Source organism: Marmota flaviventris, chromosome 5 (assembly GCF_047511675.1).
Source record: "Marmota flaviventris isolate mMarFla1 chromosome 5, mMarFla1.hap1, whole genome shotgun sequence".
Taxonomy (NCBI): Eukaryota; Metazoa; Chordata; class Mammalia; order Rodentia; family Sciuridae; genus Marmota; species Marmota flaviventris.
This window is the reverse complement of record NC_092502.1, coordinates 64041164-64068935: the sequence shown is the minus strand read 5'-3', so window position 1 is coordinate 64068935 and position 27772 is coordinate 64041164. Positions and strand designations below refer to the sequence as shown.

General features: G+C 39.1%; 1 protein-coding gene across 1 annotated transcript in view; it reads left to right on the top strand.

The window, feature by feature from the left end:
* The window catches only part of Stk32a (serine/threonine kinase 32A), an 84709-nt gene extending 62535 nt beyond the window's left edge, over window positions 1–22174 (top strand). Inside the window, exons 6-11 of the mRNA XM_027927890.2 lie at window positions 8274–8371; window positions 16624–16740; window positions 19339–19464; window positions 20881–21009; window positions 21644–21708; window positions 22081–22174. Of these exons, the coding sequence (XP_027783691.1) occupies window positions 8274–8371; window positions 16624–16740; window positions 19339–19464; window positions 20881–21009; window positions 21644–21708; window positions 22081–22174 (629 nt within the window). The remainder of the gene's footprint in view (window positions 1–8273; window positions 8372–16623; window positions 16741–19338; window positions 19465–20880; window positions 21010–21643; window positions 21709–22080) is intronic.
* The last annotated feature ends 5598 nt before the right edge of the window (window positions 22175–27772 follow it).

The window sequence follows — 27772 nt, the reverse complement described above, 5'->3', positions numbered from 1 at the left end:
ATCATTAGAGGAGCCCCTATCCAGAAAACAGGAGCTCAGACACTGCACCCTTGCTGGCAGATGACAGAAGAATAAGAGCTACTCCTGATTCTTTCCTAATTAAGATGTTAAAGCAGGTGATGTTGCTGTTTAAACTAGTTGGGTTAAGTCAGGGTGGAATCAGTTGTATAGCCAGATACAGTTAGAGTAACTCACAGGCAAAATAGGTGAACTTAAAAATCAAGGACAAAGACCATGCCAATTTCTTATAATATTTCATTCTCTTCCTCTGTAATGAGAGAAAGAGGATAAGAGAACCTCTCTATGAAGGGCCACCTTACTGTCAAGAGAAAGAAATATATGGGGGAAAAAATGAACCTAATTTTATATGATATTTGAACAACTGGAAATTTCATGGCTTTCAATTACCAGTGAGGGGAATAAATCTCTTTTGTCACTTCTAAAATAATGGACACATATAATTCAGCCAATTTTCCACCTAAAACCCATGGCGCTTAAATGATAAAAGGGAATATCCAAGCCTGCTGGTCTGATGAGTTTATTCCCCAGGTTTCCTGCGTTTCCATATTAAGGGCTATTTTCTTGGAGCCAAATCAGAAAATGTGCATCTGGGTTTTCTAGGGCTGGTTTCCATGGTGAGGGGAAAGGGAGGCCACCTTTCTTTCTCCTCAGTGATTTTAGCTACAATATCTTTGTAATCCAATTTTTTTTTCAAAATTGGTAATTCTAGTCTTTTCATAAGATGGAGCTATGAAATTGGAATATAGGCAAGACTTCATACACCTCCCTACTTTCCCCCTTATGTTAACAATTTGACAATATTTATTGAGATCTTTCTGTAGCCCAAACAATGTGTTAAATGTTTTATATTCATTTATTCATTTCCTTTTCCCAATAGCCCTGTGAGACAGACTAGACTTGTCATTATTTTAAATTGAAGACAATCAGAAACTAAGTAATCTGCCAAGGATCACATGGCTAATAATTACTTATCTAAGCATGAAGAAGCTTAGATTTAAGTCAAACTCAGGTTTCTCACTTGAAAGAGATAGAGATAGAGAATATATTTAAATATTGCTATTTGTAGTTCTTAAATGGTTCTAAGCCAACTTAGGCTACCATGTTGGAAATGTTCCTTAGTTTATTCAAAAATGAATATTTGACTATCATAGCATATCTCTTTATCCAGAGGTGCCCTTGTCTTTGGTTTTTACATAGAAGTCTTTCAAAGGGCAGTTGTAGGTTGAAGCCTGTTTTCCCTTTTTAAAAATTGTGTACCCTATAATTTGGTAAAATCTACCTAACAGGCATTCATCAGTGCCCTCTTTACAGTGATTATGTAGCATACTAATTAGAAATTAACCAGAAAGTAAACAATCTAAAAAGATAGAAGAAATAAAAGTAGGAAATAAATGCTAAATTAAGGTTAGCAGATGGACCACATCTAGTAGAATGAGGAGCTAAGCATGGCATGGAGCATTACAGAACTCTGAAAGGAGAATAATCTTTCTGCCAAGTCTTTACTACCTCCAACACAGCAAGGAAGCTTTGCTTTTCACATTTCATAATCTCCTACCTCCATACTCCACTGATCACTCTAGTCCTTCCTGCTCCCCACAATCTTACATCTGTGTGAATGTAATCCAGATCACTTGGAATTTTGCTGATTAAAATATTCTTTATATATAAAAGTGTGTGTGTGTGTGTGTGTGTGTGCGTGCATGTGGTGCGTGTGTGTTCATAATGTCACTATGGAAAAAGTATAAAATACTGATAAGCAAAAGGGAAAATAAGTTAACTCTTCTACCAATAGATGTTTATAGCTCCCTTATAGATCTTCTTTTCTTCTATGTTCAAACATATACACACATTTGTTTTTAAATGGGATCATGCTAAATTTCTTCAATGTAAGTTTTCACTTCATAATGTAGTAAAAACAATAATAGAATCACATAGTGAGCATTTTTGATGTACCAGAAACTTCACTAGGTTTTTAACATTCATTATATCATTAAATTCTCTAAACAACCCTATGAAATAGGTTTTACTATTATTATTATTTCATAGACTAAAAATCAGGCTCAATGAGAGAGGAAGTGATAGAATCATAACCATATGGCAAGTGATTGACAGAGGATGAAATTAAGCCCAAGTCTGGATGCATCTAGCTTGGGACATTGAAGAAGATAACAATGATAAAACTATAATGCCTTACATGCACTGAGCTCTCCTCACATGCTGAGTCCTATTCTCTGTGCATGCATTACATTATTTAAATTAGAATCCGTTCTGTGAGGCAAGAATGATTGCTATTCCTACTTTAGAGATAGGCAGCTGAGCAGCTACAAAATTTTAGCTGCAACATAATGATCTGATGCCAGCACCCAAATCCAACCATCCTTCCCTTCTTTCCTTCTTTCATGGTGGTACCAGGGATCAGGGGTGTTCTACCACTGAGCTACATCCCTAGCTCTTTTTAAATTTTATTTTGAGACAGAGTCTCACTAAATGACCTCAAACTTGTAGTCCTTGTGCCTCAGCCTCCCAAATATCTGGGGTTACAGGTGCACACCACTAGGCTCAGCTCAGAGCCCTAACTCAACATGTTGCTATACTGCCTTTTTGTTCAAGTCAGTAAACACGCCTCTGCTGAAGCCCATTTGTCTTGACTCCAGAGTTTAGATCTTGACAACTGACACTGCTTACTTTCTCATGCCAGTAAATATAACTATCTTTTTCTTTCCTTTTTTTTTTTTTTGCATTGCTGAGTATTGAACCCAGGGCCTCAAGCATGCTAGACGAGTGCTCTTCCACTGAGCTACTTCACCAGCCCCTTAACTATTGTTTTTAATGGACATATTTTATAGAGGATGGCACCAAAATTTATTTAACCTATTCCTTACTATTGAACATTAGTTTGTTCTCATTTGAAATAAATAAATATTTAGATTATGTATATAAGAAACATAATTTTGTAGTAAAAATCTATTGTAGAATAATTTTCTGCAACTTAATCATTTGTTTGTGATAAATTTCCATCAAAAAATGACAATGTATTTTATTCTTAAAAATCACTGAGAGTGGGGCTGGGGATGTGGCTCAAGTGGTAGCACGCTCGCCTGGCATGCATGCGGCCCGGGTTCGATCCTCATCACCACATACAAACAAAAATGTTATGTCTGCCAAAAACTAAAAAAAAAATAAATATTAAAATATTCTCTCTCTCTCTCTCAAAAAAAAATCACTGAGAGTAAATTTTATGTGTTCTCATCACAAAAAACATGGTATGTGAGGTATCAGGTATCGGATATGTTAAATATCTTGACCATTCTGCAATATATATATATTTCAGAATATCATGTCATACACAATAAACACACACACATATTATTTTTACTTGTCAACTAAATTTAATTAATTTTTGATTGAAAGATATATATGCATGTTTATGCATTTCCCTTCTGAAAGTTCGTGTTTATTTTTACTTACACTGGAAGTACATGAGACAGTCAGTTCCCTGATCTTTGCCACTGATATAACATATATTTAATTTCCCAAAATAATAAGCAAAAATGATACCACATTGTAATATTAAAATTGCTTTTCAGCCCAGTGCAGTGGTGCACACCTGTAATCTCAGTGGCTCAGGAGGCTGAGACAGGAAGATCGCGATTTCAAAGCCAGCCTCAGCAACCATGAGGTCCTAAGCAACTCAGTGAGACCCTGTCTCTAAATTAATTACATAATAGGCCTGGGATGTGGCTCAGTGGTCGAGTGCCCCTGAGTTCAATCCTCAGGACCCCAACCCCACTCGTACCGACCAAAATTACATTTCATTCTCTTCTTTTGTAAATTGCGTATACAGATTCTTTGCCTGTCTTCAATGGGTATTAATATTTTTTTCCTTTTCTGTTATTTCTTATTGGTTATACAACAAAGTTTTGCCTTAGTATATTATGAATACTTAAATTCTAATATACTATATTTGTTATAAGTTATTGGTACAAATATGATCTCTCACTTTTAGGGTTTTTTTGTTTTTTTTTTTTTTTTGATACTGGAAATCAAACCCAGGGGCACTTTACCTTGAGTCATATTCTCAGCCTTTCTTAATTATTTATTTATTTATTTGAGACAAGGTCTCCCTAAGTTTCTGAGGCCCTGTACTTTCAACCTCCTGAGTTGCTGAGATCACAGGTGTGTGCCAATGCACCTGGCTTTTTATGACCTTTTTTAACATAAATAAGTTATTTTTAATATCGTCAAATTTCTCATACTATCTTTTTCTGGGTGGAGTACTGAGGATTGAACCCAGGGCCTTGCACATGTTCCAACACTGAACCTTATCTGTAGTCTCCTCATCTTTGTGCTTTATGATTTCTATCTTTGATGCTATTCTTATAAATACCGTCTTACATCCAGATTTTAATAACTTTATGTAGCAATCTGGTTATTCACTATTTGTTTAAACATATGTGGAAAGTATCTGACTTTATTTTTGTTAGATTATTAAATAATTATTTTGGAACAAGGTATTAAATAAGATTCTTCCCATGCTGATTTGAAATGTATTCCTATACATGTATGATAGGCCAAAATGCATCCTACTATTATGTATTACTAAAAAGAACAAATTAAAAAAATAAAAAATAAACAAAGAAATATATTTTTTATAAACTAAATAACTTTATGTATTTAAATCAATACTCTCTGAGTCTTTCAAATCTTAATTATCATGATTTTATAATGTAGACTAACACATGGGATGCAAGTTCTTTATTCTTTTTCAAAAATCTTTATTATCCCTATTTTTTGTGTAAATGAAATTTAGAATCATTTTTTGTAAAGTTCATTCATGCATTATTCCTAATATATTAAGTTTATAGATTTAGTTTGGGGCCCTTTCTTTATATCCTGACCAAAATCTAATGTCTAGGTTTGTTTTTTTAATTTTGTTTGTTTGTTTGTTTTTGGTTCTGGGATTGAACTTAGGGGCACTCGACCATTGAGCCATGTCCCCAGCCCTATTTTGTATTTTATTTTCAGACAGAGTCTCACTGAATTGCTTAGCGCCTAGCTGTTGCTGAGGCTGGCTTTGAACTCTCTATCCTTCTGCCTCAGCCACCGAAGCTGCTGGGATTACAGGTGTGAGTTACTGCACCCAGCCTAATATCTAGGTTTTTTTGTTTTTGGTTTTTTTTTAAAATGTGAAAACCAAAGGTTGGAAATACAAATACCTGATAAACATATTAAAATGTAATCAAGCTTATTAGCAATTAGAGAAATGCCAATTTAAACCACAATGAGATATAATTTTGTACTCACTAGATTTGCAAAAACCAAAGTGTCAGTAACATCAAGTGTGAATAAGTAAGTGAACAGAGGAGCTCTGATTCATTGCTGGCCATAATGTGAACTGGCAAAACCACATTGGTGAAAAGTTTGGCATCATTTAGTACATGTGAGGATGCACATCCCCATCCAGAGCAGTCCCCCTTACTGGGATGTACCTAAAGATTCTTATAGGTGTCTAACATGTACAGGAATGTTTTCAAAAGTATTGTTCACAATATTCCTAAGGTGAAAAGAGCTATCAATAATAGGAGTGGTAGGTAAGTTATGGGATACTCATAGAGCCTTAAACGTGAATAAACAGTAAGTGCATGCAGCAGTTTGCACAAATCTTAAATATTATTGAGAAAGAAAAACAAGAAACCAAAAAGTATAAGGAATGGGATTTAAGAAGACAGGCAATAGAGTGAAAAAAAATTGTGCACTTTAACAATGTTTTCTTTATTATAAAGCACTGAAATAAATCAAAGGCTAGGCAGCTAGGAATTTCCTTAGTTCACCCATAGGCAGAATTAAACTATTGTTTAGAAATGCATACATTGAGAGCAAATCTATATGAAAACATAAAGAAAATCCTTAACTTAAAGTTCAGAACAGTGAGATCTCAGGAAGTGGAGGGACAGGACATAGAAATGGGGGTGAAGTTCTACTTCCTGACTTGTGTGATGGTTGCATGAGCATTTGCTTAAAGCTAATCATTATATCCTCCTTTGATGTTCTAATTACTTTTCTGGATGTCTGAATAGAACTACTTAAAAAATAACACCATGCAAAATATATAGTGGCTCTTTTGAAGGAAATGTAGTACCTCTCCCAGGCCATCTGTTCTTTTTCAGGAGTTGGGCTCTTTGAAGAAGGGCTCCTCAGTATCTTTCTGCCCTGAATTTTCTGCTATTTGAGAACCCAAAGGATTACTCTATGCTTTTTAAAAAAAAATATTTTTAGCTGTAGATGGACACAATACCTTTATTTATTTATTTTTATGTGGTGCTGAGGATCAAACCCAATGCCTCACACATGCAAGGTAAGTGCTCCACTACTGAGCTACAACCCCAGCCCCAACTCTATGCTTTTATGTTTCCATGATTTCTGTTCTTAATGTCCTCCCAAAATCGCTCAGTGCCTCTCACATCATAAATATTTGTCCAGTGAATGCATGTGCATCCAAATGTCTTCCTGTCTGAAAATAGAGGAAGCAGAAGAGAAAGGAATCATCACTCTGTGAAGTTGGGAAAGAAAAAAGAACACACACATAAAGTCCAAGGATGATCTAATTCGACAGAAGACACCATTTTTATAGAGTAATGCTTATTTTGTTTGGCATTTTCTTAGCACAATGGTCTGATTTTTCTTCAAAATTGTCTGCAGCTTCTCTAAGTGAGATGTCTGTCACCTGTCACCTGGGGGACTATCTGAGATGACCTGCTGTGAGATTGAAGGGGGAAAGCAGAAATGTAGTCCACTCCATCCTGTCTGTGGGAATGTTACGAGGTCAAGGCCATCATCTTCCCAGCTGCTCTGGGAGCTGCTACTTGCAGAAAGGATGCAGTGAAGCATGAAAAGTGAATTCACAGGGTATGAGGCCCACTTAGTCCTGCTGGATCAAGCTCGTAGAGTCAGGTTCAGGCCTGGGCACTGGGATGTTAACTTCAACCTTCCTAATTGGATGCTGTCCATAGAATTTGAGTGTACCAGGCAGACAAGTCAGTGTATGCAAGTCCCATGTCATATCATGTCCAGAGTCAGCATCTTTCTACAGGCAGCCTAGGACCAACCCTGTGTACCTTTAGCCTAGGTAAATTTCTCTTTTAGCATGGTTGTTTGCTTCTCTCCAAGAGTACCAGATGTGTTTGAACATTTTGTAAGTGCCAGGCACTATGCTGAGACTTTGACATGCATTATCTTGTTTAATTTCTAACTCTGTAAAGATTGCCTTATTATTTTGATTTTGCTGATGAGGATGCTATGCTTTGCCAACTGACCTGCTCAAGGGCACAATAAATGGTGGAGGCAGAATCGGAACCAGCAAGCATGGCTCCAGAGCTAACGATCTTAACTTGTGGCTTAAGTAGTTGATTTATCCATTCACTCACATAACAAATTTCTGTTTATGGACTGTGATTGATAGGTTCTGTATTAGATACTAGGAATGTCATTTTGAACAAACAGATAACATACCTATCCTTGCTTTGTGTTTAATTCTCTCTGTTCCACTCCTTAGGGTTTAGGAATATTCATGAAAAGATATATAGAAGGTTTGCAGTGTGGCAAAGTGCTTAGAGCATGTGTAAATAAGGAGTCATCTCCAGGGGAACAATTGTGTGTGGCCCTACCTTTTTTTGTGGTCAATTCAGAGAACCCTGGTTACAAGGTGTGAATGACCCACAGTTATTTCAAAACCTTATATTTCCTAGAACGCCTGCTCCCTCTTTCTCCTTTCCTTGCCCCGAGTAAGAGACTTCAAATGCTCCCAGGTGACTCCAGGATAGACAGCCAATCCAATGTACCTTGAATCAAATACTGAGCATTATTTGCAACCATAATATGAATTTAGATCCTTTAATGCAAGCCTTCCAAATGAAGACAACATCTTCTCAGCCTTCTTTATTTCAGAGTTAATCACATATCTGAGACCCTATAGGACCCAATTTGAAATAGGTGCATGATCTAACTAAGAGAAGAGTTTGTCTATTAAGGCCTGTACATGCTTGTGTGCATTGGTTGATGAAGAAGGCTACTGAAAGAGCTAAGAAAATTAGAAATTTTTGCCTGCTGTGAGCAATCTAGCAATGGATAATAAGCATTCATAAAAGTGTTTATACCTTTTATGCTGGCAATTCTTCTCTGGAGAACATGTTGGGAAAATAGGCTTATTAATGTCTCAGGGCATAAACCTTGCCTAACTTTCCTTTGTTTTTCAGCACCTGAGATGTTCAACTCCAAAAAAGAAGCAGGCTATTCCTTTGCTGTAGACTGGTGGTCCCTGGGTGTGACGGCATATGAGCTATTGAGAGGCCGGGTACAGTAGAATTGCATGTCCTTTGTGGTTATTCTTCCAGTATGTTCTATTTCAGTAAAAGAATGTATTGTTTGCTATGAACCAAGCAGTTCCTTTGAGAGCTGCAAACAGCCATGTTATGCTGATAACACCTCTTGAGATTTCTGCACATATTAATTTACTGCCCCACATATGGGACCAACCATGTCAGTTAACATTAAATTTCACCAATAGAACTAAATGAATAATATGGATATTATAAGCTCCTCAAGAGGGAAAAATCAATTTACCTCACTAGATATTTTGAGTAAATATGTGTGTTTGTTTAAAGAAAGTCATTAGTAGTTACAGTACAGAGCTCTAATTCAGATACACCTCGCCAAGGCAAGTGTGAATTATTAATACAGCACAACTCGTGCCCTGTCTTGTTGGAATGCTGTCTGTCATTTGGTTCCAGGATTCTGGATTCAGTGGAAAATTAGTTTTTATTTCCTTTTTTTTTTTTAAGAAATAGTTCTTAAACCAAGATATTTTTTCTAGGAAGAAAAGATGAATAAGATGAATATCAAACAAATGCTATGAAAATTATGTTCTATTTGGTTTTGATAAACTATTGCATAATTCAGATATCCTTTTGAGTGTGCTAGTTCAGACATAACAAAATACTATAGACCATGTGGCTTAAACTATAGGCATTTATTTTCTTACAGTTATACAGGCTGGAACTCCAAGATCAAAGTGCCAGAAATGTTGGGTTCTGGTGAGGTCTATCTTTATGTCATGAGACAGTGACTGTTTTTATTGTGTCTTCATGAATGGGAGAGGGGGGAAAGAGAAAAAAAAAAAAGTGGGAGAGAGAGATATCTTCCTCTTCTTTTAAGGTCACAAATCCCATCATGAAGGTTCTGTTCCCATAACCTAATCTATCCCTAATTACCTGCCAGAGATCTGTCTCCATTAAAGTTAGAGCTTCAGTAAAGGAATTGGGGTCAGGACACATTCAGTTCATGAAATTTCACTCTCAGCCCCCAAAATTCATGTCCTTCTCACATGCAAAATTTCTTCACCCGGTCCCAAACTAAAACCTAAAGTCCAAAATCTCATCCAGATATTATCTAAATCAAGTATGGAAGAGACTCAAGGGATGATTCATCTTGAGGCAAAATTCTTTTCCCTCTGTGCATTTTTAAAACCATACAAATTTTGTACTCCTGAAGTATGATGGTGGCACAGACATATGATCAACAGTCTGTTCTAAAAGGGAAAACTGAGAAACAAGGAAGGAATAGTAGGTCAAAGTCCATTAAACCCTAAGTCTCAAGAATAATCCTCTTTGATTATAATAAGTGATTAATCCTGTCATTTGCAGCCACTTGGATGGAACTAAAAGATGTTATATTACATGAGATAAGCCAGGCACAGAAAGACAAATAGTACATGTTCTCACCCATTTGTGGAAGCTGAAAATTGATCACAGTAGGGAGAAGTAGCGAGCAGAGTACAGATACCAGGAGTTTCCAAAGGGTGGGAGAGGTGAATAACGGGTCAAGAAAGAGTACCAAAATACCTTGGGGGAAGTAGTGTAGGTGTATACATAGCACAGTAGGGTAACTATGACCTATAACAATTAATTATACATTTCAAAATGACTAGAGAAGAGTTTGAAGGTTACCAACACATAGAAAAGATAACTTTTAAGGAAATAGAAATTCTAATTACCCCGATTTAATCCTCAAACATTGTATACACCATGCCCTATAAATAAGGGCAAATATTATAAGTCAATTAAATATAGAATAAAAGCACAATCCTCTTTGGCTTGGTTATCTTCCCTCCAGGCCTCCTGGGCTGGCAGCATCTTTCTCATGGCTGAAGGTAAGGGATGGGAGACTTAGTGACTCTTCAGGGGCTCTGTCCATAGGTATCTGCCATCCCACTTATAGGACTCTGCCAGGTGGTGGTCCTGACCTTTGGAACTGAGGTAGCCCTGACCCCAAATCAATGCACTCAGGACCTGTGGTCAGAGTGGCGGCACTGATGGTCTCTGAATCACCCTTGGGGTCCTTCTTCCCTTACCAGAAGGATAGTGCATGTTCACAACCAGACAGCTCTATGGTCCTGCCTTGTGAAATCTAAGAAGTCTGTTAGTCTTCCTTCTTTCCATCCCACTTCCTCTCTGGCCTTTAACTCGAACCGTGAGTATCTCTGTAGTATAATCCCATCTCTATCTCTGGGTTTTTTTTTTTTAAGATGTCTTATGATATTCCTGAGCCACACATGTCATCTCTTCCTCAATTGGTTGTTCAACTATATCCTTAGTGTTCTTTTCAGAACAAGCTGTCTCATTTCTTGCAGTATGTATAGGCCAAAAGTTTTCCAGCTTTTAAATGTCTGGTTCTTTTTCTGTTGTTGTTGTTGTTTACAATTTCTTCTTTGATTCATCCCCTTTCTTTTATATTTTTTTGTAAGTAGTCAGGGGATACCAAGCCACTCCTTCAACATGTTGTCCAAAAATCTCCTTGGTCAAAACCCAATTTTAATACTACAAGTTCTACCTCCCATGAAAAACTGGAACATGGTTCAGACAGTTCTTTGGTCCTTTATAACAAGGATTACTTTCCTTCTGTTTCTGATAACATGTTCCACATTTCTGTCTAAGACCTGATGAGAACTGCTCCTAAAATCCATATTTATGGCATATACCTCAAACCTCTTCCAGCCTCTACCCAATAACTAGCCTCAGAGTTGCTTGGAAATGTTTGGGTAGTTTTGGCAGTACTCCACTCCCCAGTACCTATATCTATGAGGTCATCCAGGGCTGTCTTAAAATATATATATATATATCTCCTGTGGAGCATAAACAACAGAAATTTGTTATCTTAATAATGGAGGCTGAAAGTCTAAGTTCAAGGTGTCAGGATGGTTAGCTTTGGGTGAGGCATCCCTTCCTAGCCTGCAGATGACTGCCTCTCACTGTGTCCCCAAGTGATGGGGATAGAAACCTCTCTCTCTCTCTCTCTCTCTCTCTCTCTCTCTCTCTCTCTCTCTCTTTTGTTTTTCTTCTTGTAAGACCACTAACCACCATAAGGGCTCCATCCCCATGACCTAGTCTAACCCTAATTATGCACCAAGGCTCCTGTTCCAAATACCATTGTATTGAGGGTTGGGGCTTTAACATACAAGTGGAGGGCGGGACACAAGCATTCAATCCATAAGTGGCTGTGTACTGTCAGCATCCTGGTAATGGATGCAATTGGGATTCCTCCAAGACCTAGGAGTTGAAGACTGTTGTCTCCCTAACTTTCAGAACTCACTCATCTCCACAGGATCAGATCTGGGTATCAAGTCATCATAAAAATACTGCAGCTAGCCTAACCTCTGGAATTGATCTTTCTGCTTTAGTCAGCAACCATTGTCCTGGCCTTATATCATTGCACCATAATTTTTACACTAAGAGTTCCATTTTACAACTGATTGGCCTGCTCACATAACTGTTAGAAGAATAACTGTTAGAAGTTAGGGCTTCATTTTGCTCAGGGAAGCAAAGACAAACACTTCTGTAGCAACCAAAGGAGGACTTCACAGTTGGATCGGATTCATTCACTCCACACAGTTCATTTCACACTTCGACATTGATTTGTTCACTGTTCTGACTCCTCTGTTCCTGGAGATCACATAACACTATTGGTTAAGCAGATTCCAATCTTGGTGAGTTGTTCATGTTAATGGAGGTGGACCACTTCTGTAAGCCAGGCATGTGGGTCCTCCATGAATGGCCTCACATATGGCCTGTTTTTATCTTCTTCTGATGGACTTTGTCCCATTTCTTAAAAAATAGCGAATGAATATGTAGATATAAAGTTATTATACAAACAAACAAGGAAGAGATGCATATCATTTAGATTATAGAAAATCTCTGTTCTTTCCCATCTCACCATCAAGTTCTTCTCCCCTGACGACTTCCCCTGGTTCCTTGTCCAGCACCCTCTCTAGTTCAGAGCAGCTGTGTTCTGCCCTCATCTGCTGTAACACACAGCAAAAGAAAATCTGAGCAATGAATTAAAAAATGGAAGCGACTTTCTAGTATTCTTTAAATAGGACTGGGATTGTATTTAATTATCACATATTCATAAGAGGTCTTCTTGCCTGGCTGCAAAGAATTTTACTAAGAAAATAGTTACCCCTCTCATATTATTTTATCTCTAAGTTAGTTCCCTGTGACATAACAACACTGACAAATTTATTTTTCTAAAACACAGATATGACCTTTCCTTCAAGACAAAAATGTTTTGCTCCCCAGTTCTTTACGAATGCACACACCCACACACATACACACAAACACACTTTCATATGCCGTAAATTGGCATTCTTGGTCTTTAGAACTAGGTTGACTTTTCAGACTTTGCTTCTATTCAAATAATCTTGGCCCTTCAGGAACTCACAGAAGCCTCTGTATTTCCTCCTGTTCTTGAAGCATGCCTCGGGCTTTTTCATCTCTTCTTTCTTTGCCTATAAAGATATTTCTAAGACAAGTCCTCATCTTCTTAAAAAGTCACTTTTTATACATTTGGGAAATGCTAAATTGAATTTGAATAAAGTTAAAGATTTACATATAATGTGTACTCTCATTTCTATAAAAGGATGTGCTATTGAGCTACCTCAATTTTATGTGGGAATGGCCTTCTCTGGATCTCCTTGTATTAAAATCCTGCCCATACTTTATTGCCTATGACAAGTGGCACTTCCTCCAAAGGACCTTTCTGTGAGTTCTCCAACTAAACTGACCTGACTCTCTGTCAAATGTTTAGGTATTTTCTGTTATGACCTTTCTGAATTTAAGCTTCTTGGAAAATACAGAAAACCACAAAAATGAAAGTAAGAAACCAGTATCATCCTAAAGGCAAAGAAAATTTACAGTTAAGAAATCAATCCCCCTTTGACCTTCAGACCCACCTTCAAGAATTAACAGTTTGTTATATTTACTCTCAAATCTTTTCTGTTCTCATAAGGATAATCTGTCTTCATATATGGAAATAGATATAATTTGTTGTTGTTACTTCACTGAATTTTTAATGAGTATGTATAATTATACAGAATAATGGGTCTCATTTTGGCATATTTGTACATTCATAGAACATATTTTGATCATTTCCATCTCTCAGTAACAGAATCATGCTTCACCTTTCTGTTGAAATTTATTATTTTTTCATATATAACATAAAATGTATAACTTTCTAGATCAGAACACCTAAACCTATTTTACTTTTTTGGGATTAAATTCATTTTGTAAATATATAGCTCTTAAAAATTTTTCCAGGTATATCTAGTTTTATGTCTTTGTATCTTCTATAGATTGTTAATTTCCTAAAGGTGAGGAATATATCTTATGTAGTTCAGTATTATCCCAGCATTTAATTTTTGATAGATACATAATAAATGTGTATTGAATGAATGGAGTAACAAATCACTTCAGATCAATTTTGACACATTCTAGGAAACAACTACTGAGGAGGTTATATGTAATTATGTTTAAAATATAGCTAATCTGAAGAAAGGGAAATACTAGCATTTAATTACAAGTATCATCATCGCTAAACCTCAGAGGAAGTTTGATAAACAATGACTTCCTCCATATTTACAAATTCTTATTTACAGAAAAAAAAATACATGCTTCAAAGAGAACATGTGCTTAAAAATGATTCCTGCAGTTTCTGAGCTGATGGCAGTCTTGGGGTCCCTTAACTATTAACCTGCTGCCCTGTCTCTAAGTCTCTTAGCTATCCCATTGCCAATGAAAGCCATGGATCCCTGGCTTGTATAGCTTCGTATTACCCATAAGGATTAATTTACAACAGGCATCTCCGCAGTTCTTGCATCAAAATCATACATCCTTCCCTGCAGCTCTTTATGTCTTGAACTCCCAAAATATGACTATAGTCAAAACATATCATTTACTCCTAACATTTTACTTTTCTATCTTGTTCATTCTTTGTACTCTCACCCTTAATGTATATGCTACCTTAAAACTGTTAGATCCTACAATGTCACAACTTTTACGTTTCTTATACATTGTATCCCATTTATTGAAACGTGTGTTTCTCTTTGTGTGTATGATCTATATAAGTATTTATGTATTTCTATATGTAGATTTTAGGCTGCTCCAACATAGAAATCACAAATCTCTTGCTCTGTATTGTATCTCCAATGCCCAACAGAGGAACTGGAAGATAGTAGGCTTTCAAAAAATATTTGTTAGATGAATAAATATGTATTTTTGGTAATTGATGAATTAAAATAAATTTTTAAAATTTAGAACTAGAAAAAGTAAGTTAATGAATAAGATAAAGACAGTTTGATTTTTTTTTTTAAATTTTTATCTGACAGGCCATGGAGATTATTTTAAAATGTGAAATTCAGTCACGTGGCCTTGTAAAGTAAATAAAGAAAATCATACACTTTTAAACTAGTTGCTTATGGCATTCATAGGTTAATTCATTCAAGGCTTTCAATTGTTTTGTTTTGTAGATGGCCAAGAGATAACAGGTTTAGAAACAACAATGAATTGAAATAAAGACAAAATTTAGGAAAAAGAAAAAAATCCATATACAAATTCATATAACCCTGGACTCTTGTATGCTAAGCCTGGCTCAACTCCTGTGTTGTGGTGGATTGTGGATGAGTCCTGTGGAAGACCCTACATTGCCCTGAGGCTAGTAATAGCCAATAAATATTGGAAATGAAGCTTTTAGCACTTCTTTTCTGATATTGAGTTGAGATACTATTTCCCTATATTATTACTGAGACAAATGGCTTAGCTATGGTCCTTTTCTTTGTCTTGAGGGAAGGAAAAACTGTTGTAGTTGTTTTGAGACCTTACTTAAAAAGAATGAAAAGTTCCACCTACTCTTTCTCCTAGAGGTCACCTTCTGGCACTGCCTGGTTCCCAGAGTAATTAACGTTGACTTTTTATGAGTAGAATTAAGTCCTTCTTCACATCGTGGTTACTGAAGACTCATTTTGTCACTCACTATTCACATTTACATCTGCCCTTTTCTACAGTTGTATCAGCAACAATAAAAACAGCTCTCCTGTGTTGTATCTAGTAGGTGTTTGCCACTCTATGGAGAACTTTACAGTATTATCTTCTCTGATTCCCCCAGAAATCTCATGAGGTGGTTCATTTTGCAGCTGAGGTATCTTCATGTTACAGATGAAGAAATTGGAATCCAGAAATTGAGTGGCAGAGTTTAGCCCCGGAATCCTGTGTTCTCCGTCCTTGAATTCTTTATTTCATTATATTATTTCTTAATACTGATTTACCACAGGGAAAAACATAAAACCTCTCCTTTCCCTCAGTTTAATTCATCAGTCCATAGTCATTTATTAAACATCTGGAAATGGCCAGGCAGGTGGTAAGTGTGTGTATACATACTAATTGTCCCACCGTTAATCTAATGTGGAAATTTTGTTCGTTCGACAAACATGCATTAAACACCTGCTAGGTGCTAGGTCCCATGGACAAGAATGTGAATGTGTTATACTTCCTGGTTTCAGTTCACATAAAAGAGCTGAAATTCCAGTGTTGGTGAGTCCTTTATGAAAGAGAGAAGTAAATATGGATAAATGCTGCCCTCTAGTGAGAGCTGTGCAAACCATAACAGATCCACAGTTCTATTTCTTTTCCCAGAGTTGAAACTATGGATGAACCTGGTTCTCCTGGAAATTGAAAGGGGGAAAAAAGTATATATATATAAATTGTTTTGCTTCATCATATAATTGGGGCTGAGGCTGATGGTTTCTGGGGAGCTTTCTGTCCTGAACTTCCTCATTATATTTAAAACAAGTGAAAAGAAGGGCCTAGCAAAAATCTGGATTTCTTTATAATCAACTCTCATATAACTTTTTGAATTTTTTTTAACTTTAGGCACATGCTCAGTAGTTTGTGTAAATACTCATATAAATTACCTTATAAGCCAGTTTCATCTCAGGGGCTGATTCATCTCATGAAATATTTTGTTTGGATCAGTGGAATCACCAACTTTTAAAATTTTGCGGTATTTCACAAGAAACCAGAAGTTTCTGGCTTCTCTTTTTTAAAAAGCGGAGGTCTAGCAAGGCTTGACCACATATGCCATGCCAACATGATCAACTGGATGGGGTGGTAATTGATACAGATATTTTATTGGTTGAAAACTTAGCTTGGAAATATTACACGAATTTTTTTTTCTTTTGCCTGATAGAAATGAAGACTCTTCCTTCTTCTCTCCCTTTAGAGACCATATCATATTCGCTCCAGCACATCCAGCAAGGAAATTGTGCACATGTTTGAGACGGCTATTGTGACTTACCCTTCTGCCTGGTCACAGGAAATGGTGTCACTTCTTAAAAAAGTAAGAAGGTTGGGGAGGGAAAAGTGATCAAATTATGTTATAGGCCACACTGAAAACCAGCATTCTACATAATTATTATGCACCCACAGAAAATGGTAAGAGAGAAGACTGCACGTCAAAAGGAAGTGAGCTTCTGGGTGACACGTCCCACACCTGCAGTCCCAGTGACTCAGGAGGCTGAGGCAGCAGGAAAAGCACGTTTGAGGCCATCCTGGCAACTTAGTGAGACTCTGTCTCAAAATAAAAGTTAAAACTAAAAAAAGAGTGTGTCCTGGGGATGTAACTCCACAGAATGCCCTGGGGTTCAATCCCAGAACCACTAAAAGAAAAAACAAACAAAAGCATGCTTTCCAGTTTAAGGTTTAAAAAACTAGAATTTAACACTGGGACAGTCATTCACAATAATATACATTTCTAGAATGGTTGTTGCAGCTAACAGCTTTTAAATACATGATTTCATTAAGTCAGTCCACAAGTACCCTGGAGGTCTCAGAACCTATTCTGTCCAGAATAGAAATCTTGATCTCTGTATTTCTTGGACCTCTTCCAGTGTCCCCTCTCTCAGTGACTGGCCCCTTCCTACTCCATTTATGCAACCCAGCAACCAGGACTCATGCATCATCTCCCTGTCTAATCCATCACCAAGTTCTGAAATTTGACATTTTAATATCGTTTGAATCCTTTACTTTTCAACTCCACTCCTATTTTCCCAGTTTTGTCCTGCATGCTTTTGCCATTCCGTTCTGTCCTCCACTCTGCCGTGTAGTGGTCTGTTCAAAGGACAGTACAGTGTCTTCCCATTGCTCTTAGAATAAAGATCAAAATAATACACACAGTATAAAGGTACTAACTCTTGAGCCTTAGTTTGAACTGTTGTCCTTATCTTTCCCTATATATAAAACTGCTTTGGCTTTCTCCTTTTCCTTCACCTCCCCTTCCTTGGCCTCACATAACATTCTCCCCCTGACCACATGCCCTTTGCACATGCTCATCTCTCTTCCTGGAGCACTGCGTCCAGTCGCAGTCCCTCCCACTTCATACCTGAGATTGCTAATACTCAACATGATTCATTGACTAGTTTTAGTTCATGCCTCCTATAGGTACATTATAATACCAGATATTAAGAGAAACATTTATAAATATTTATAGCAATTTGATGTTGCTGTAGTGTCTATGCACATGGCAAGTGGATCTGCCTCATTGAATAGGCTACAGGCTTGTTTAGTGGATGTTGAACTCTAGTTACAGGCTGTACATGGTGTGGAGCTGCACACTGGCTGGGCACAATGAGACCACATATTAGTTTGCATGGGTCAGAAATTAAAACAAACAAGCAAACAAAAAACACTGGCCCTTTTACATAGTTGGAGAAACAGCTTCAGATCTTAGCTCAAATAGCACTTCCCTGGGGAGCCTGTCATTCATAGCATTTATGCAGTTTGAAATTACACGTAGCATTAGTGTGATCCTTGGGTTAATGATTGTTCTCTCAAAAGCTTCATGGAGGTAGGGACCATGTCTGACTGTGTGCCATGGTATTTTCAGCATCTCCTGGCTGAAAATGTGGTATTTGAATGAATGAGGCCCATAGTTTTATTGGATTTTTAGGGCACCCATGTTCACCAAGAAGACTGAACATAATTATAGTAGGAGCTCAGTAGTGTATGATAAACAATTACACGAAACAGATGCTGAGGTGCCCAAGAGGATGTCGTGATTGCTGTTGTTGCTGTTTTTAAAGGAGAGAAAATTTCCCAGGTTGTGCTGGTAAGGGAAAGAGATTAAGGAGCTAAAGATTCCAAATCTGTCTCTTGTCTTTGAGATCAAGTTCCCTTTTTTAGAATAGGGACATTGCTACTAGTAATATCAAAAGCAAAGAATGGAGGGGGGGTCATTTTTCATAGCAAATTATTTCTCAGTTGTAAGGCTGCCCCACGTCACCCCCAAATTACAGCCTGACTTTCCACGGTTGTCCTCTCCAGGAGCATTCCCAGGGGGAACTGACATTTCCCCTTTGAGCCACACTGTTGATGGAGTGGTTACCAGGGAAAATCTTCAACTCCAGTTATTAAACCCAGAAAGAACTATAACAGTAACCTAGCTACACCTTATCTATGCCACGTAATGGATATTGAATTTAATTGTAAAAACAGCTAAAATTTTTCGTGGGGAAAAATTCGTCTCACTTGTAAAAATGTGTGAACATTTACAACCTAATGTGAAAAACTTTTTATATTCATGTCCTTATTTAATCCCAGATACAGCCTTATGAAATAAGCTGTTATCTCTTTATTACAGATTGGTAAACTGAGGTTGAGAAAACAAATATGCCATAGTTATTAAGTAGGAAAGTCAGGAATCAAAGATGTGTTTGAATGAGTTGGAAGAGCTGTTTGTATTTGTTACATGGCAACCCGACTCCTAGTGTTGATTGTGACTCTACACTGTGGGTATTATTAGCATGTGGATTTAGAGAAGGGGGCATGACCTTGTCCCCTTCAGTCCTGTACATGACAACACTGAGAGGGGATTTGAGTGTATTCTTTGTCCCCCTGTTTTGACCTTCCTCATGATATTAATGTTTTATTCCATTGGCAGCTACTTGAACCTAATCCAGACCAACGATTTTCTCACTTGACGGACATTCAAAACTTCCCATATATGAATGACATGAACTGGGATGCGGTTTTGCAGAAGCGGCTCATTCCAGGATTTATTCCCAATGTGAGTCAATCCTAACAAGCCCACATAATTCCCATTCTGTTACATCATCACTCTGTGTGCCTGATCAGAAAGTCACACCAGTGTTGTAACAGAGCTCAAATATTTTTGTATGAGAAAACACATGCGGGGTAAGTTGGTCACCAAAAGTCACCTAGCAAGTGGCCAAGATGGATTCTAACCTAGGTCTGGTCACATCTGGGGATCTAGATCCTAAGCACTCTCTTTGCTGTACTTTTATTGGAAAGGATTTTTAGTCCCTCAAATAGTCATTTCCATGAATCTGCTAGTTGGAAAAAAAAAAAAAGTTTTCTCTGACTTCAAAGATGTCCTCATAATTTGTGTCCAGAGAGATCTCTCAGAGGATTGAAAACTGTGGAGGTTACGGTGAGGAATTCATTGTTACCACTTGCCCTACCTTCTTTGCTAGTTTTATCTTGTGGATTTTTATTTTTTAAGGGATCAATAGCCAAAGAGAAATAATTCCCACTGAGTGAGTACCCGACCAAGGGACATCTGTGTCCCGTGACAGACTGCTGGTGAAAGCTTAGGCCGGGGCCCTAGTGAGGCCTTGACTTCTTCTCTCGGCCTGAGGCCTGAGTCACGTATTCAGTAACACACTCAGTTGTGGGGTTATTGGGAACAAGAATGGCCCCATGAGGGACTCAAAGAAACAACTCAGAGATTTTCATTATGGGCACGTGGGGATGTGACCTTGCGTGTGAACGGCTGGGCAGGCGTGTGCCAGTGAGAGGGTCAAGTGGAAGTGCAGAGAAGGGGAAGCACAGTGTGGTGGGATCCTGAGCATGGAAATCTCCACCTTATGGAGCAACAGAATAGGGAACTGAAGCTCCTACCTGTTGCCCTATAGTGTTTATGGGGCAGCTTGTGCCTGGCTGATGTGGACACGATGCAAGTCTGGGTACCACCTGTTGATTCTGTTCTTCTCTTAGCCACATGTTGTCCTGAGATAAGCTCTCCGTCACAGTTCTCTGGCTCCTATGAAACTGAATCATTTGAGGCCATTATTAAAGGGTAGGTAGGGTCTCCTATTCAGAAGCCCTGATTTGGAAAACCTGGCCGGAGACCTAGGAAGTCAAAGAAGCCACTCTGGTGACTCTGATCTATAAGAACACACTTTGACAGACCTGAAAGCTCAAACTGTAGAAAAATTATTTTAATTTCGTTTCCTTTGTTACTCCCTGAGAAGTAATTGGAAGTTTAGAAAAATAAATACAATATAAAGTCAAAGGATATGAAAAATGATGCTGGCAACGAATGATATAAAACTTGGAGTTGGAATCCGAGCTTATCATTCTTGGACTGCTGTTTAGGACCAGGTGTTTTCCTCCACGTGGGGTATGGTGTGTTTTTATGACACAGGAACGTGAGGACTAAGTCAGCCTATCTCCCTTGTAGAGAGGCAGGCTGAATTGTGACCCTACCTTTGAACTCGAAGAAATGATTTTGGAGTCCAAACCCCTTCACAAGAAAAAGAAGCGTCTGGCAAAGAAGGAGAAGGAGATGAGGAAATGTGATTCCTCACAGGTGAGGAGGACCCCACCAAACCCAAGGTGATGGGCATCCCGTGATGACTGCTATTCCTTTGAGAGCTGCTGTTGGGAGGTCAACTTGGCACCCTGATTTTGCCTGATGCAGAGGGACTTGTGACTGTCGTGAGGGAGGTATGACAGTGGCAACCAGCCTTCTGGCACCTCTGTGATCAGAAATGGCAATCAGTGATCAGAACAGAGATCCCCATATTTGGAGGACATAATCCTAATTTCCCACCATGGCTCCTGCACGCTGCATGCAGGCAGCTCCAGAAACATGGGCACAGCTCTGTGCCAGGGTGGAGGGTGGACAGCAGGTAGCTGCTACTGTGCTAAGAATTGAAACCCATAGTAATGATTACCATCTTACCACCCATGCCTTCCCTCAACATACCTGAACAACATACCCTCCATAGACCTTCATCAGACAGATTCTGCTAGGGCAGTTGGTTAGGTGGAGAGATCACTACTCTGCCATTTTCCAGCATCTTCCTCATATAGCTTCCATCTTGAAGCTACCCATGTACTTCTTAAATGTGGTTGAATAGAAACTCTGTAGGTTATTGGCTGTGAGGACCCTCATTCATCCGCTAACTACACTCTATTGTTTTTCAATGTCCACCTTAAAGACATGCCTTCTTCAAGAGCACCTTGAGTCTGTCCGGAAGGAGTTTATAATTTTCAACAGAGAAAAGTAAGTAACTGCTGGGGGAACAACAGTTTAGAAAATGATGCTGTTTTAGCCAGACTCTGTTTGCAGAAACTCAATGTATTTTTAACACTTTTTATTTTTCCTAATGACAAAAACGATGCACATCTATTATAAAAATCTTGGAGAATTCAGGAAGCTTTTTATTCGTAAAAGAATTTTTCAATAGTAAATTATCCTCACATCGACTTTTTGTTCGTGGAAAGGGCGGAGGAATTGGGATATAAATGCAAAGACATTTTAAGGTTTTCTCGACTCATACCTCTTTATAAATTGTTGATCTTTGTTATCATTTCAAAAGTTCAAACTTTTGGATTTCAAAGAATAAAACTCTCTCTCTCTCTCTTTTCCTTTAAGAGTTAAAAGAGACTTTAATAAAAGTCAAGCAAATCTAGCCTTGGAACAAACCAAAAAACCACAGGAAGAGGATGGCCACAATAACAACCTGTAAAGACCTCTGCATCTTCTTCCTTACTTGGGACTTCTCAAGTTCTTGCCACCCCACACCTCATGATGTAGACAGTGTGACAATGACTATCCTGTGAAGCAGGCAGCATGCCATGGAAAGTCCTGGGCCTGAGCCCCTGGGATCTGACTTCACCACTGATTCACTGTGTGACTTTGAGCAAGTCATTTATCCACTTTCTGTGCTTCAGTTTATTCATCTAAAACAAGAGGGTTGTACTGGAGGACCTGCACCTTGCCTTTAGTGCTGCAATTGTTATTCTAAATGGCCTTTATCTTAAAAGGATATCTGCAGATTTATTTTTCCATTCCTCTGACTACACTGTGACAAATGAACATCGGACACAATGAGCCTCTTCAGAGCTGGAAAATTTCCTAAGACATCAGAATCCCAAAGACTGATTGGATAGAAATAAGGAATCCAAAGAGGAAGAAATTCATAGGGTCAGATAGAAGTAACAGGTGTATAGGACTTTCAGCGGAGTGCTGGGTCAGCTCCACATTGGTTTCTATCAGCTGGTAAGAGCCTACTGTGCACATGGCTCCCCAACTTCCTTTCAGTGAGATGATATTGGCACCTTGTAATCAGTGATGATGAGAGGATTTATGCCATGGGATGAGCAAATGCTACAAATCAGGGCACCTTTTTCCTTTTAACAAGCCAGTTGTTGAATAGTAGCACACCATTTGCCTTCTTCCAGTATGCATGTTCCTTGAGGGCTAATTGTCCTCTGAAGATTAGCAGAGCCTGCATCTGGATAGGATCAAGAACATCTTTACATGACAATGTTTACTTTATGGCTCAGTGAAGTCACACTGTACAGGTTGGTTATATAGTAAGTTAGAAGTGCATTTGGAAGATGTAAGACTTGCCTTTGAAAACCACCTTTATTACCCACAATATATGGGAAATATCTTCTCAATGAAGCCTAAGGAGTGAGTTGCCATTCTGTAAAGAAACAAGTCACTCTTGTGCTCTTTATTTTGGGTTTCATTTTGGCTAATACTAGGTGAATTAAAATACTGAACATCTTTTATAGTCTAGAAATACCCTTAGGACAGTGGGATGCTCACCCATGTGAGAGGTCAAGTTCATGGAGACTCACCATGGGAACGGCAGGAACATGTTTTCTACCCATAGGACGACTGAAAAATTGGCAGGCAGAAGTGCCTAATTATTTAAAATATTATTGGTTTCTCTTTTTCTTTACATTTTATCTATTTATTTGCCAAGTTTAATTCACCTAAGTTTGCATGTAACTCTACTGTGATATCTTTGCAGAACTATTTTTGGGTAGAGTCAAGGCTTTAGCAGGATTGTTTTCACGTCTCTGCTACTCAGATCATCTAAACCTAAGCTGCGAAGGGAGAGTAGGGCCTCACTAGTAACCTGGCAACCAGGAAGACCAGACTTGCACCCACTTGGGAAACCAGACAGGTGCAAATAGACTAGAGAAGTAAGAGACATGGCTGCATGCCTGCCTCACAGAGATTGCCAGAGGGGGGCTGCACGGGGGTGACTAAGCATGGGTAGGAAGCTAGAGCTGAACTACAGTTGAGTATTCATGGTTTTCTCCTCATTGAGTAATGGGCCCAGGATTTCTGGCACTGATATGAAATAGTGCCTCTCTGATTTGAGAACAACCATATTTTTGGTTAAAGAATCGAAATATAGCTCTTTTCCTCTTCCGTTCCTTTTCCCTCAGTTCCCATTCCTTATTTGTCTGCAATTTTGTTTTTCTCCAAACACTAGAAACTCAAAGCACTTGCTTGACCCACTTTCAGAGTGGAGGGTGGGTTGAAAAGAGCAACCACAAGAAGGCCACCAGATTCTGCTCACAGCTGGCCACCTCTGGCGAATCAGGAGCCAGGTGCACAGTTCCAGGTGCACAGTTACGGTTGTCTTTATTCAAACCCTGATGTGCCCTTGACTCACCTCTCCTGTCACCTGGGTCCTCCTCTGCATTCCCCCAAAGGAGAGGCTTTTCAGAAATGCTTACCAAAGGACAGTGGGACCAGGAGGCTCTCCATGATGGTGAGAGCAGATCACGTGTGGGGCTGCACATCTGTATAATTTAAGGTAGGGTAGGAACCCATACAATCTCTGTAGCTTGAATCTCTACTTTCTATACCCAGAACACTGCAGTCGACTTTCCGAATCATGAACACACTGATAAGAAAGCTCAGTGCTCTCCAGATGACTGACGTGCAATGTGCTTCATATTAGAAAAGAAAAAGCACCGGGCTGGGTCTGTGGCTCAATGGTGGGTTTGAAACTTAGAACCATAGAAAACAAACAAGAAAAGGCACTGCATCTGATAGCATGAAGTAAGTCATTCTAACTGCCTCCTACCATGTGAATTTAAAGACAAGAAAAACTTTTCCAAAAACAAATTGTAAACCTTTCCCAAAGTTCTTATGGTGGTTGCTAGTTATGGAAATCAGATCCTATAGTTTTATTCCATAATTTGGGCTAATAGTCAATTCCCCATTGAATGGAATATGTCTCATCTAGATTGGGAACGAGGCTCAGGGATGAGAATTTTAGAAACCTGCATCCTTTGGTTTGCCTTTCTGGAAGATTTTTCTCCAACAGCATCCTCCCTTACCTAAAGAGAGCATCTGAGGCATCCTAGCAGATTCTGAAGACCAGAGCATCCTTTTTCTAAAACTCCTACAAGGCAGCAGAGCCTCCAGCTCCAGGATATTCCGTGACCTCCCCTGAAGTGGGGCAGCCCAGTCCTGCAACCCTGATCGTGACCCTAATTCCATGGGAATAAATGCTCTGCTAATGACTAACACCCCCTCTGAAGCAGCACTAGTTTGGGCTGAGGTCATTGTGAGGGCAGCGTGAACTTCAAGCAGCACAGACCATTACAAGATTGATTATAATAATCTAATTAATTAGTGGCTAGGTTTCATCTGATAGGAAAATTTTAATCAGAAATGACTCAATTTTCTGTCATTATAGTCCTAGATTGGATGGGTGAATACATAATTAGGAAGAAAGAGCATTAATGTAGCTATTAATTCGTCAGTGTTGCAGCTTTTGGCTGGTGTAGAAATGCCAGGGGTTCAGCTCTTCGGAGGCTGAACCAAAAGGCTTGGAATGCATTGTGAGTTTGTTTCAGTCCCGGTATTTGTCCATAGAAAATCCTGTTTCCTACTTTTGTCCACCTGTGGTTATTGTTTATTACAAGCTCAGTGTGTGTCTGGCTGATATTAAACATTGATGTGAAAAATACACACTTTGGTTTTCTGTGCTTTTGTGAACCAATGGCTGATCTGGCAGCCCGCGAATGAGAAAAAACTTGCTTCTGTTGAGCTGTAGCATGTGCAATGTCACTGTGCCTGCATGTATTAAAATGTCTTATGTAACAGTAAGCCATTGACCTTTCTTTGTCACTTCTGTGTTTGTGTGTGTGTGTTTGTTTTCCCAAAAGAGAGTATCAGGGTGCCTAAATTTACCTGCTCTTACTTCCATTTCTTGTTGTGAGGAAGGTCCCCTAACAGAGAGGAGCTGGTGTTAGAAGTGATGTTCTGTTACTCAGGAACACAGCACATCTTAACTGATCCACATATACAAAAATAAAAACACCTGATTCCTTTAATATGCACACTTCAGGGAACACAGTCCAGAATTCTAACTTCTGCCTTTCACCCTGTCTCAAGTTCACAGATAGCTCTAGCATCTTTTCTCAGCATCCTGTCCCATTGCACACCTGAAGGCAGCTGGTGGATGTTCCAAATCCTATAATTTGGGACAGGAAGGTAACAGGCACCTATGAACTCTTGCAGCTAAGAGCAACTTCTGGCAATGAGAGAGTAAAGGAGTTTTCCATTACCTCCCAAATTCACAATAAGTCGGTGGTCAGCAGCCAGCCAACCACTGACTCCAGGCAATTCTTGTGGACTCTCAAGTCCTGCATCCTGAGAACCCTATTGTCAGGTCATATTAAGTGTCCTGCTGTGCTGTTCTCAACAGCCAGCTGAACAAGGGGCAAGGTCTAGAACCTTTTGGATTTTTAAGTATGTGTTGTCACCTTTGCATGTTGCTTTGTCCCTTTTGTCCTCACCATCTCTTGCACATGGTTGGTGACCCTGTTGTGATGGGTTGGTGTTAGGAGAGTTGATTCCAGAAGGTTCCTTGGAACCAGAGGGCCTTGTTTTTACGCTTCAGTGTTTTCATTCCCACCTGATCAGATGTGACTCTGCCACTGAATACCTCTGGCCTACAGAGGTGTGAAAATGTCGATGTATCTTTCCCTAGCTCCTCTGAAAGCCACCTCATTCCTTTTGGAGTCCTGCACCCTAAGTTCATTGTAAGTGTTGACTGTTCCCTTTAAACCTGCTCAAATCCTTAGAAAAGCTCACTCATTCCTTGGTCAGGAGCAGGGAGAGGTGTTCCACCATTCCTGAGTTTGAGCCATTGCATGACACTATAGACCAAAGTTTATTGAACATCAAACTGGGAGCCTCGGTGGTAAAATAACTCTGGTATGTTCAGAGTAGCTTTGAATCTGGTTTCTGAGCTTCTGTGTTAAAAGGTACACTCACTTTGTGCTCTGTATCAAAAGCATTGTCCTACCAAACCAAGAGGGATTCATCACATGCAAAAGCAATTCATTAGAAATTACCATCCCCAGGGCTCCCATTTCCTCCCCCACCTATCCCAGCTTACAACCAGACCCATCTTTGGGTTAAACATTCATGCCTTGCAGGCTTGAGAGTGAGGCCAGAGTCTTCCCAGCATGTATCCCCTTTTCTGGCATGACAAATACTGGAATCCACTTGGTTTAGGTGACTCAGGGGCTGGGCATGTGACCAGGTGTGGGCAATTAATCCAATATGCTTTTCTGGCCAAGTGACTGGTTCATGGCACACAAGTGATCCAACCAGACCAATCAGAGTCAACCTCTTCTGAACTGCTGAGGGAAACCGCCTCCTTCCTCTGAGGTTACTAAGAGGTAAAACAAAAGCTTGGGGCTGCTGATGACCAGCTTTGCCCCCTCATGGAAAGAGCTTTAGTCAGAAGGAAGCACCCACTCAAGCCAGGCAGGGCCAAGGTGGAGAGGCAGCATTCAGATGTCAGCATTCAGCACTTCCCCCAGCCAGGCTTGAGTCTGCCCATCCCTGGACTTTTCTGTTGCAGTAGATTTTGAAATTCCTCCTTTTAACCCTCCACCCTCACGCCCTTCTGCAAGTGTCACCTTTCCAGTGAAAACATGAGCTGCACACATTAGAACTGGATTCAGCAGGGTTTCCCCACAAGGGTTTGGCACAATCAGTTTGGTGGGAGGTGAAAAGATGATATCATTAGTAGTCAAAAGGTTTGAGAGCCCTGATTTGGACAAGGCTTTGTTTGTTTGTTTGTTTTGGGGGGTGGTGTTTATTTGCTGTGCTGGGGATGTACTGCAGAGCTTTGTGCATGTGAGGCAAGTGCTCATCTACTGGGCTTCACCCCAACCCTGGAAAAAGTTTTAAAGCCTCCTCCATCATAGGATTTCTCAGCCTTCAACTTGTGGTATGTACCTTCCTGTTCTCCTAGGAGTAGACACAGCAAATAATCCTTTCAAGCACTCAT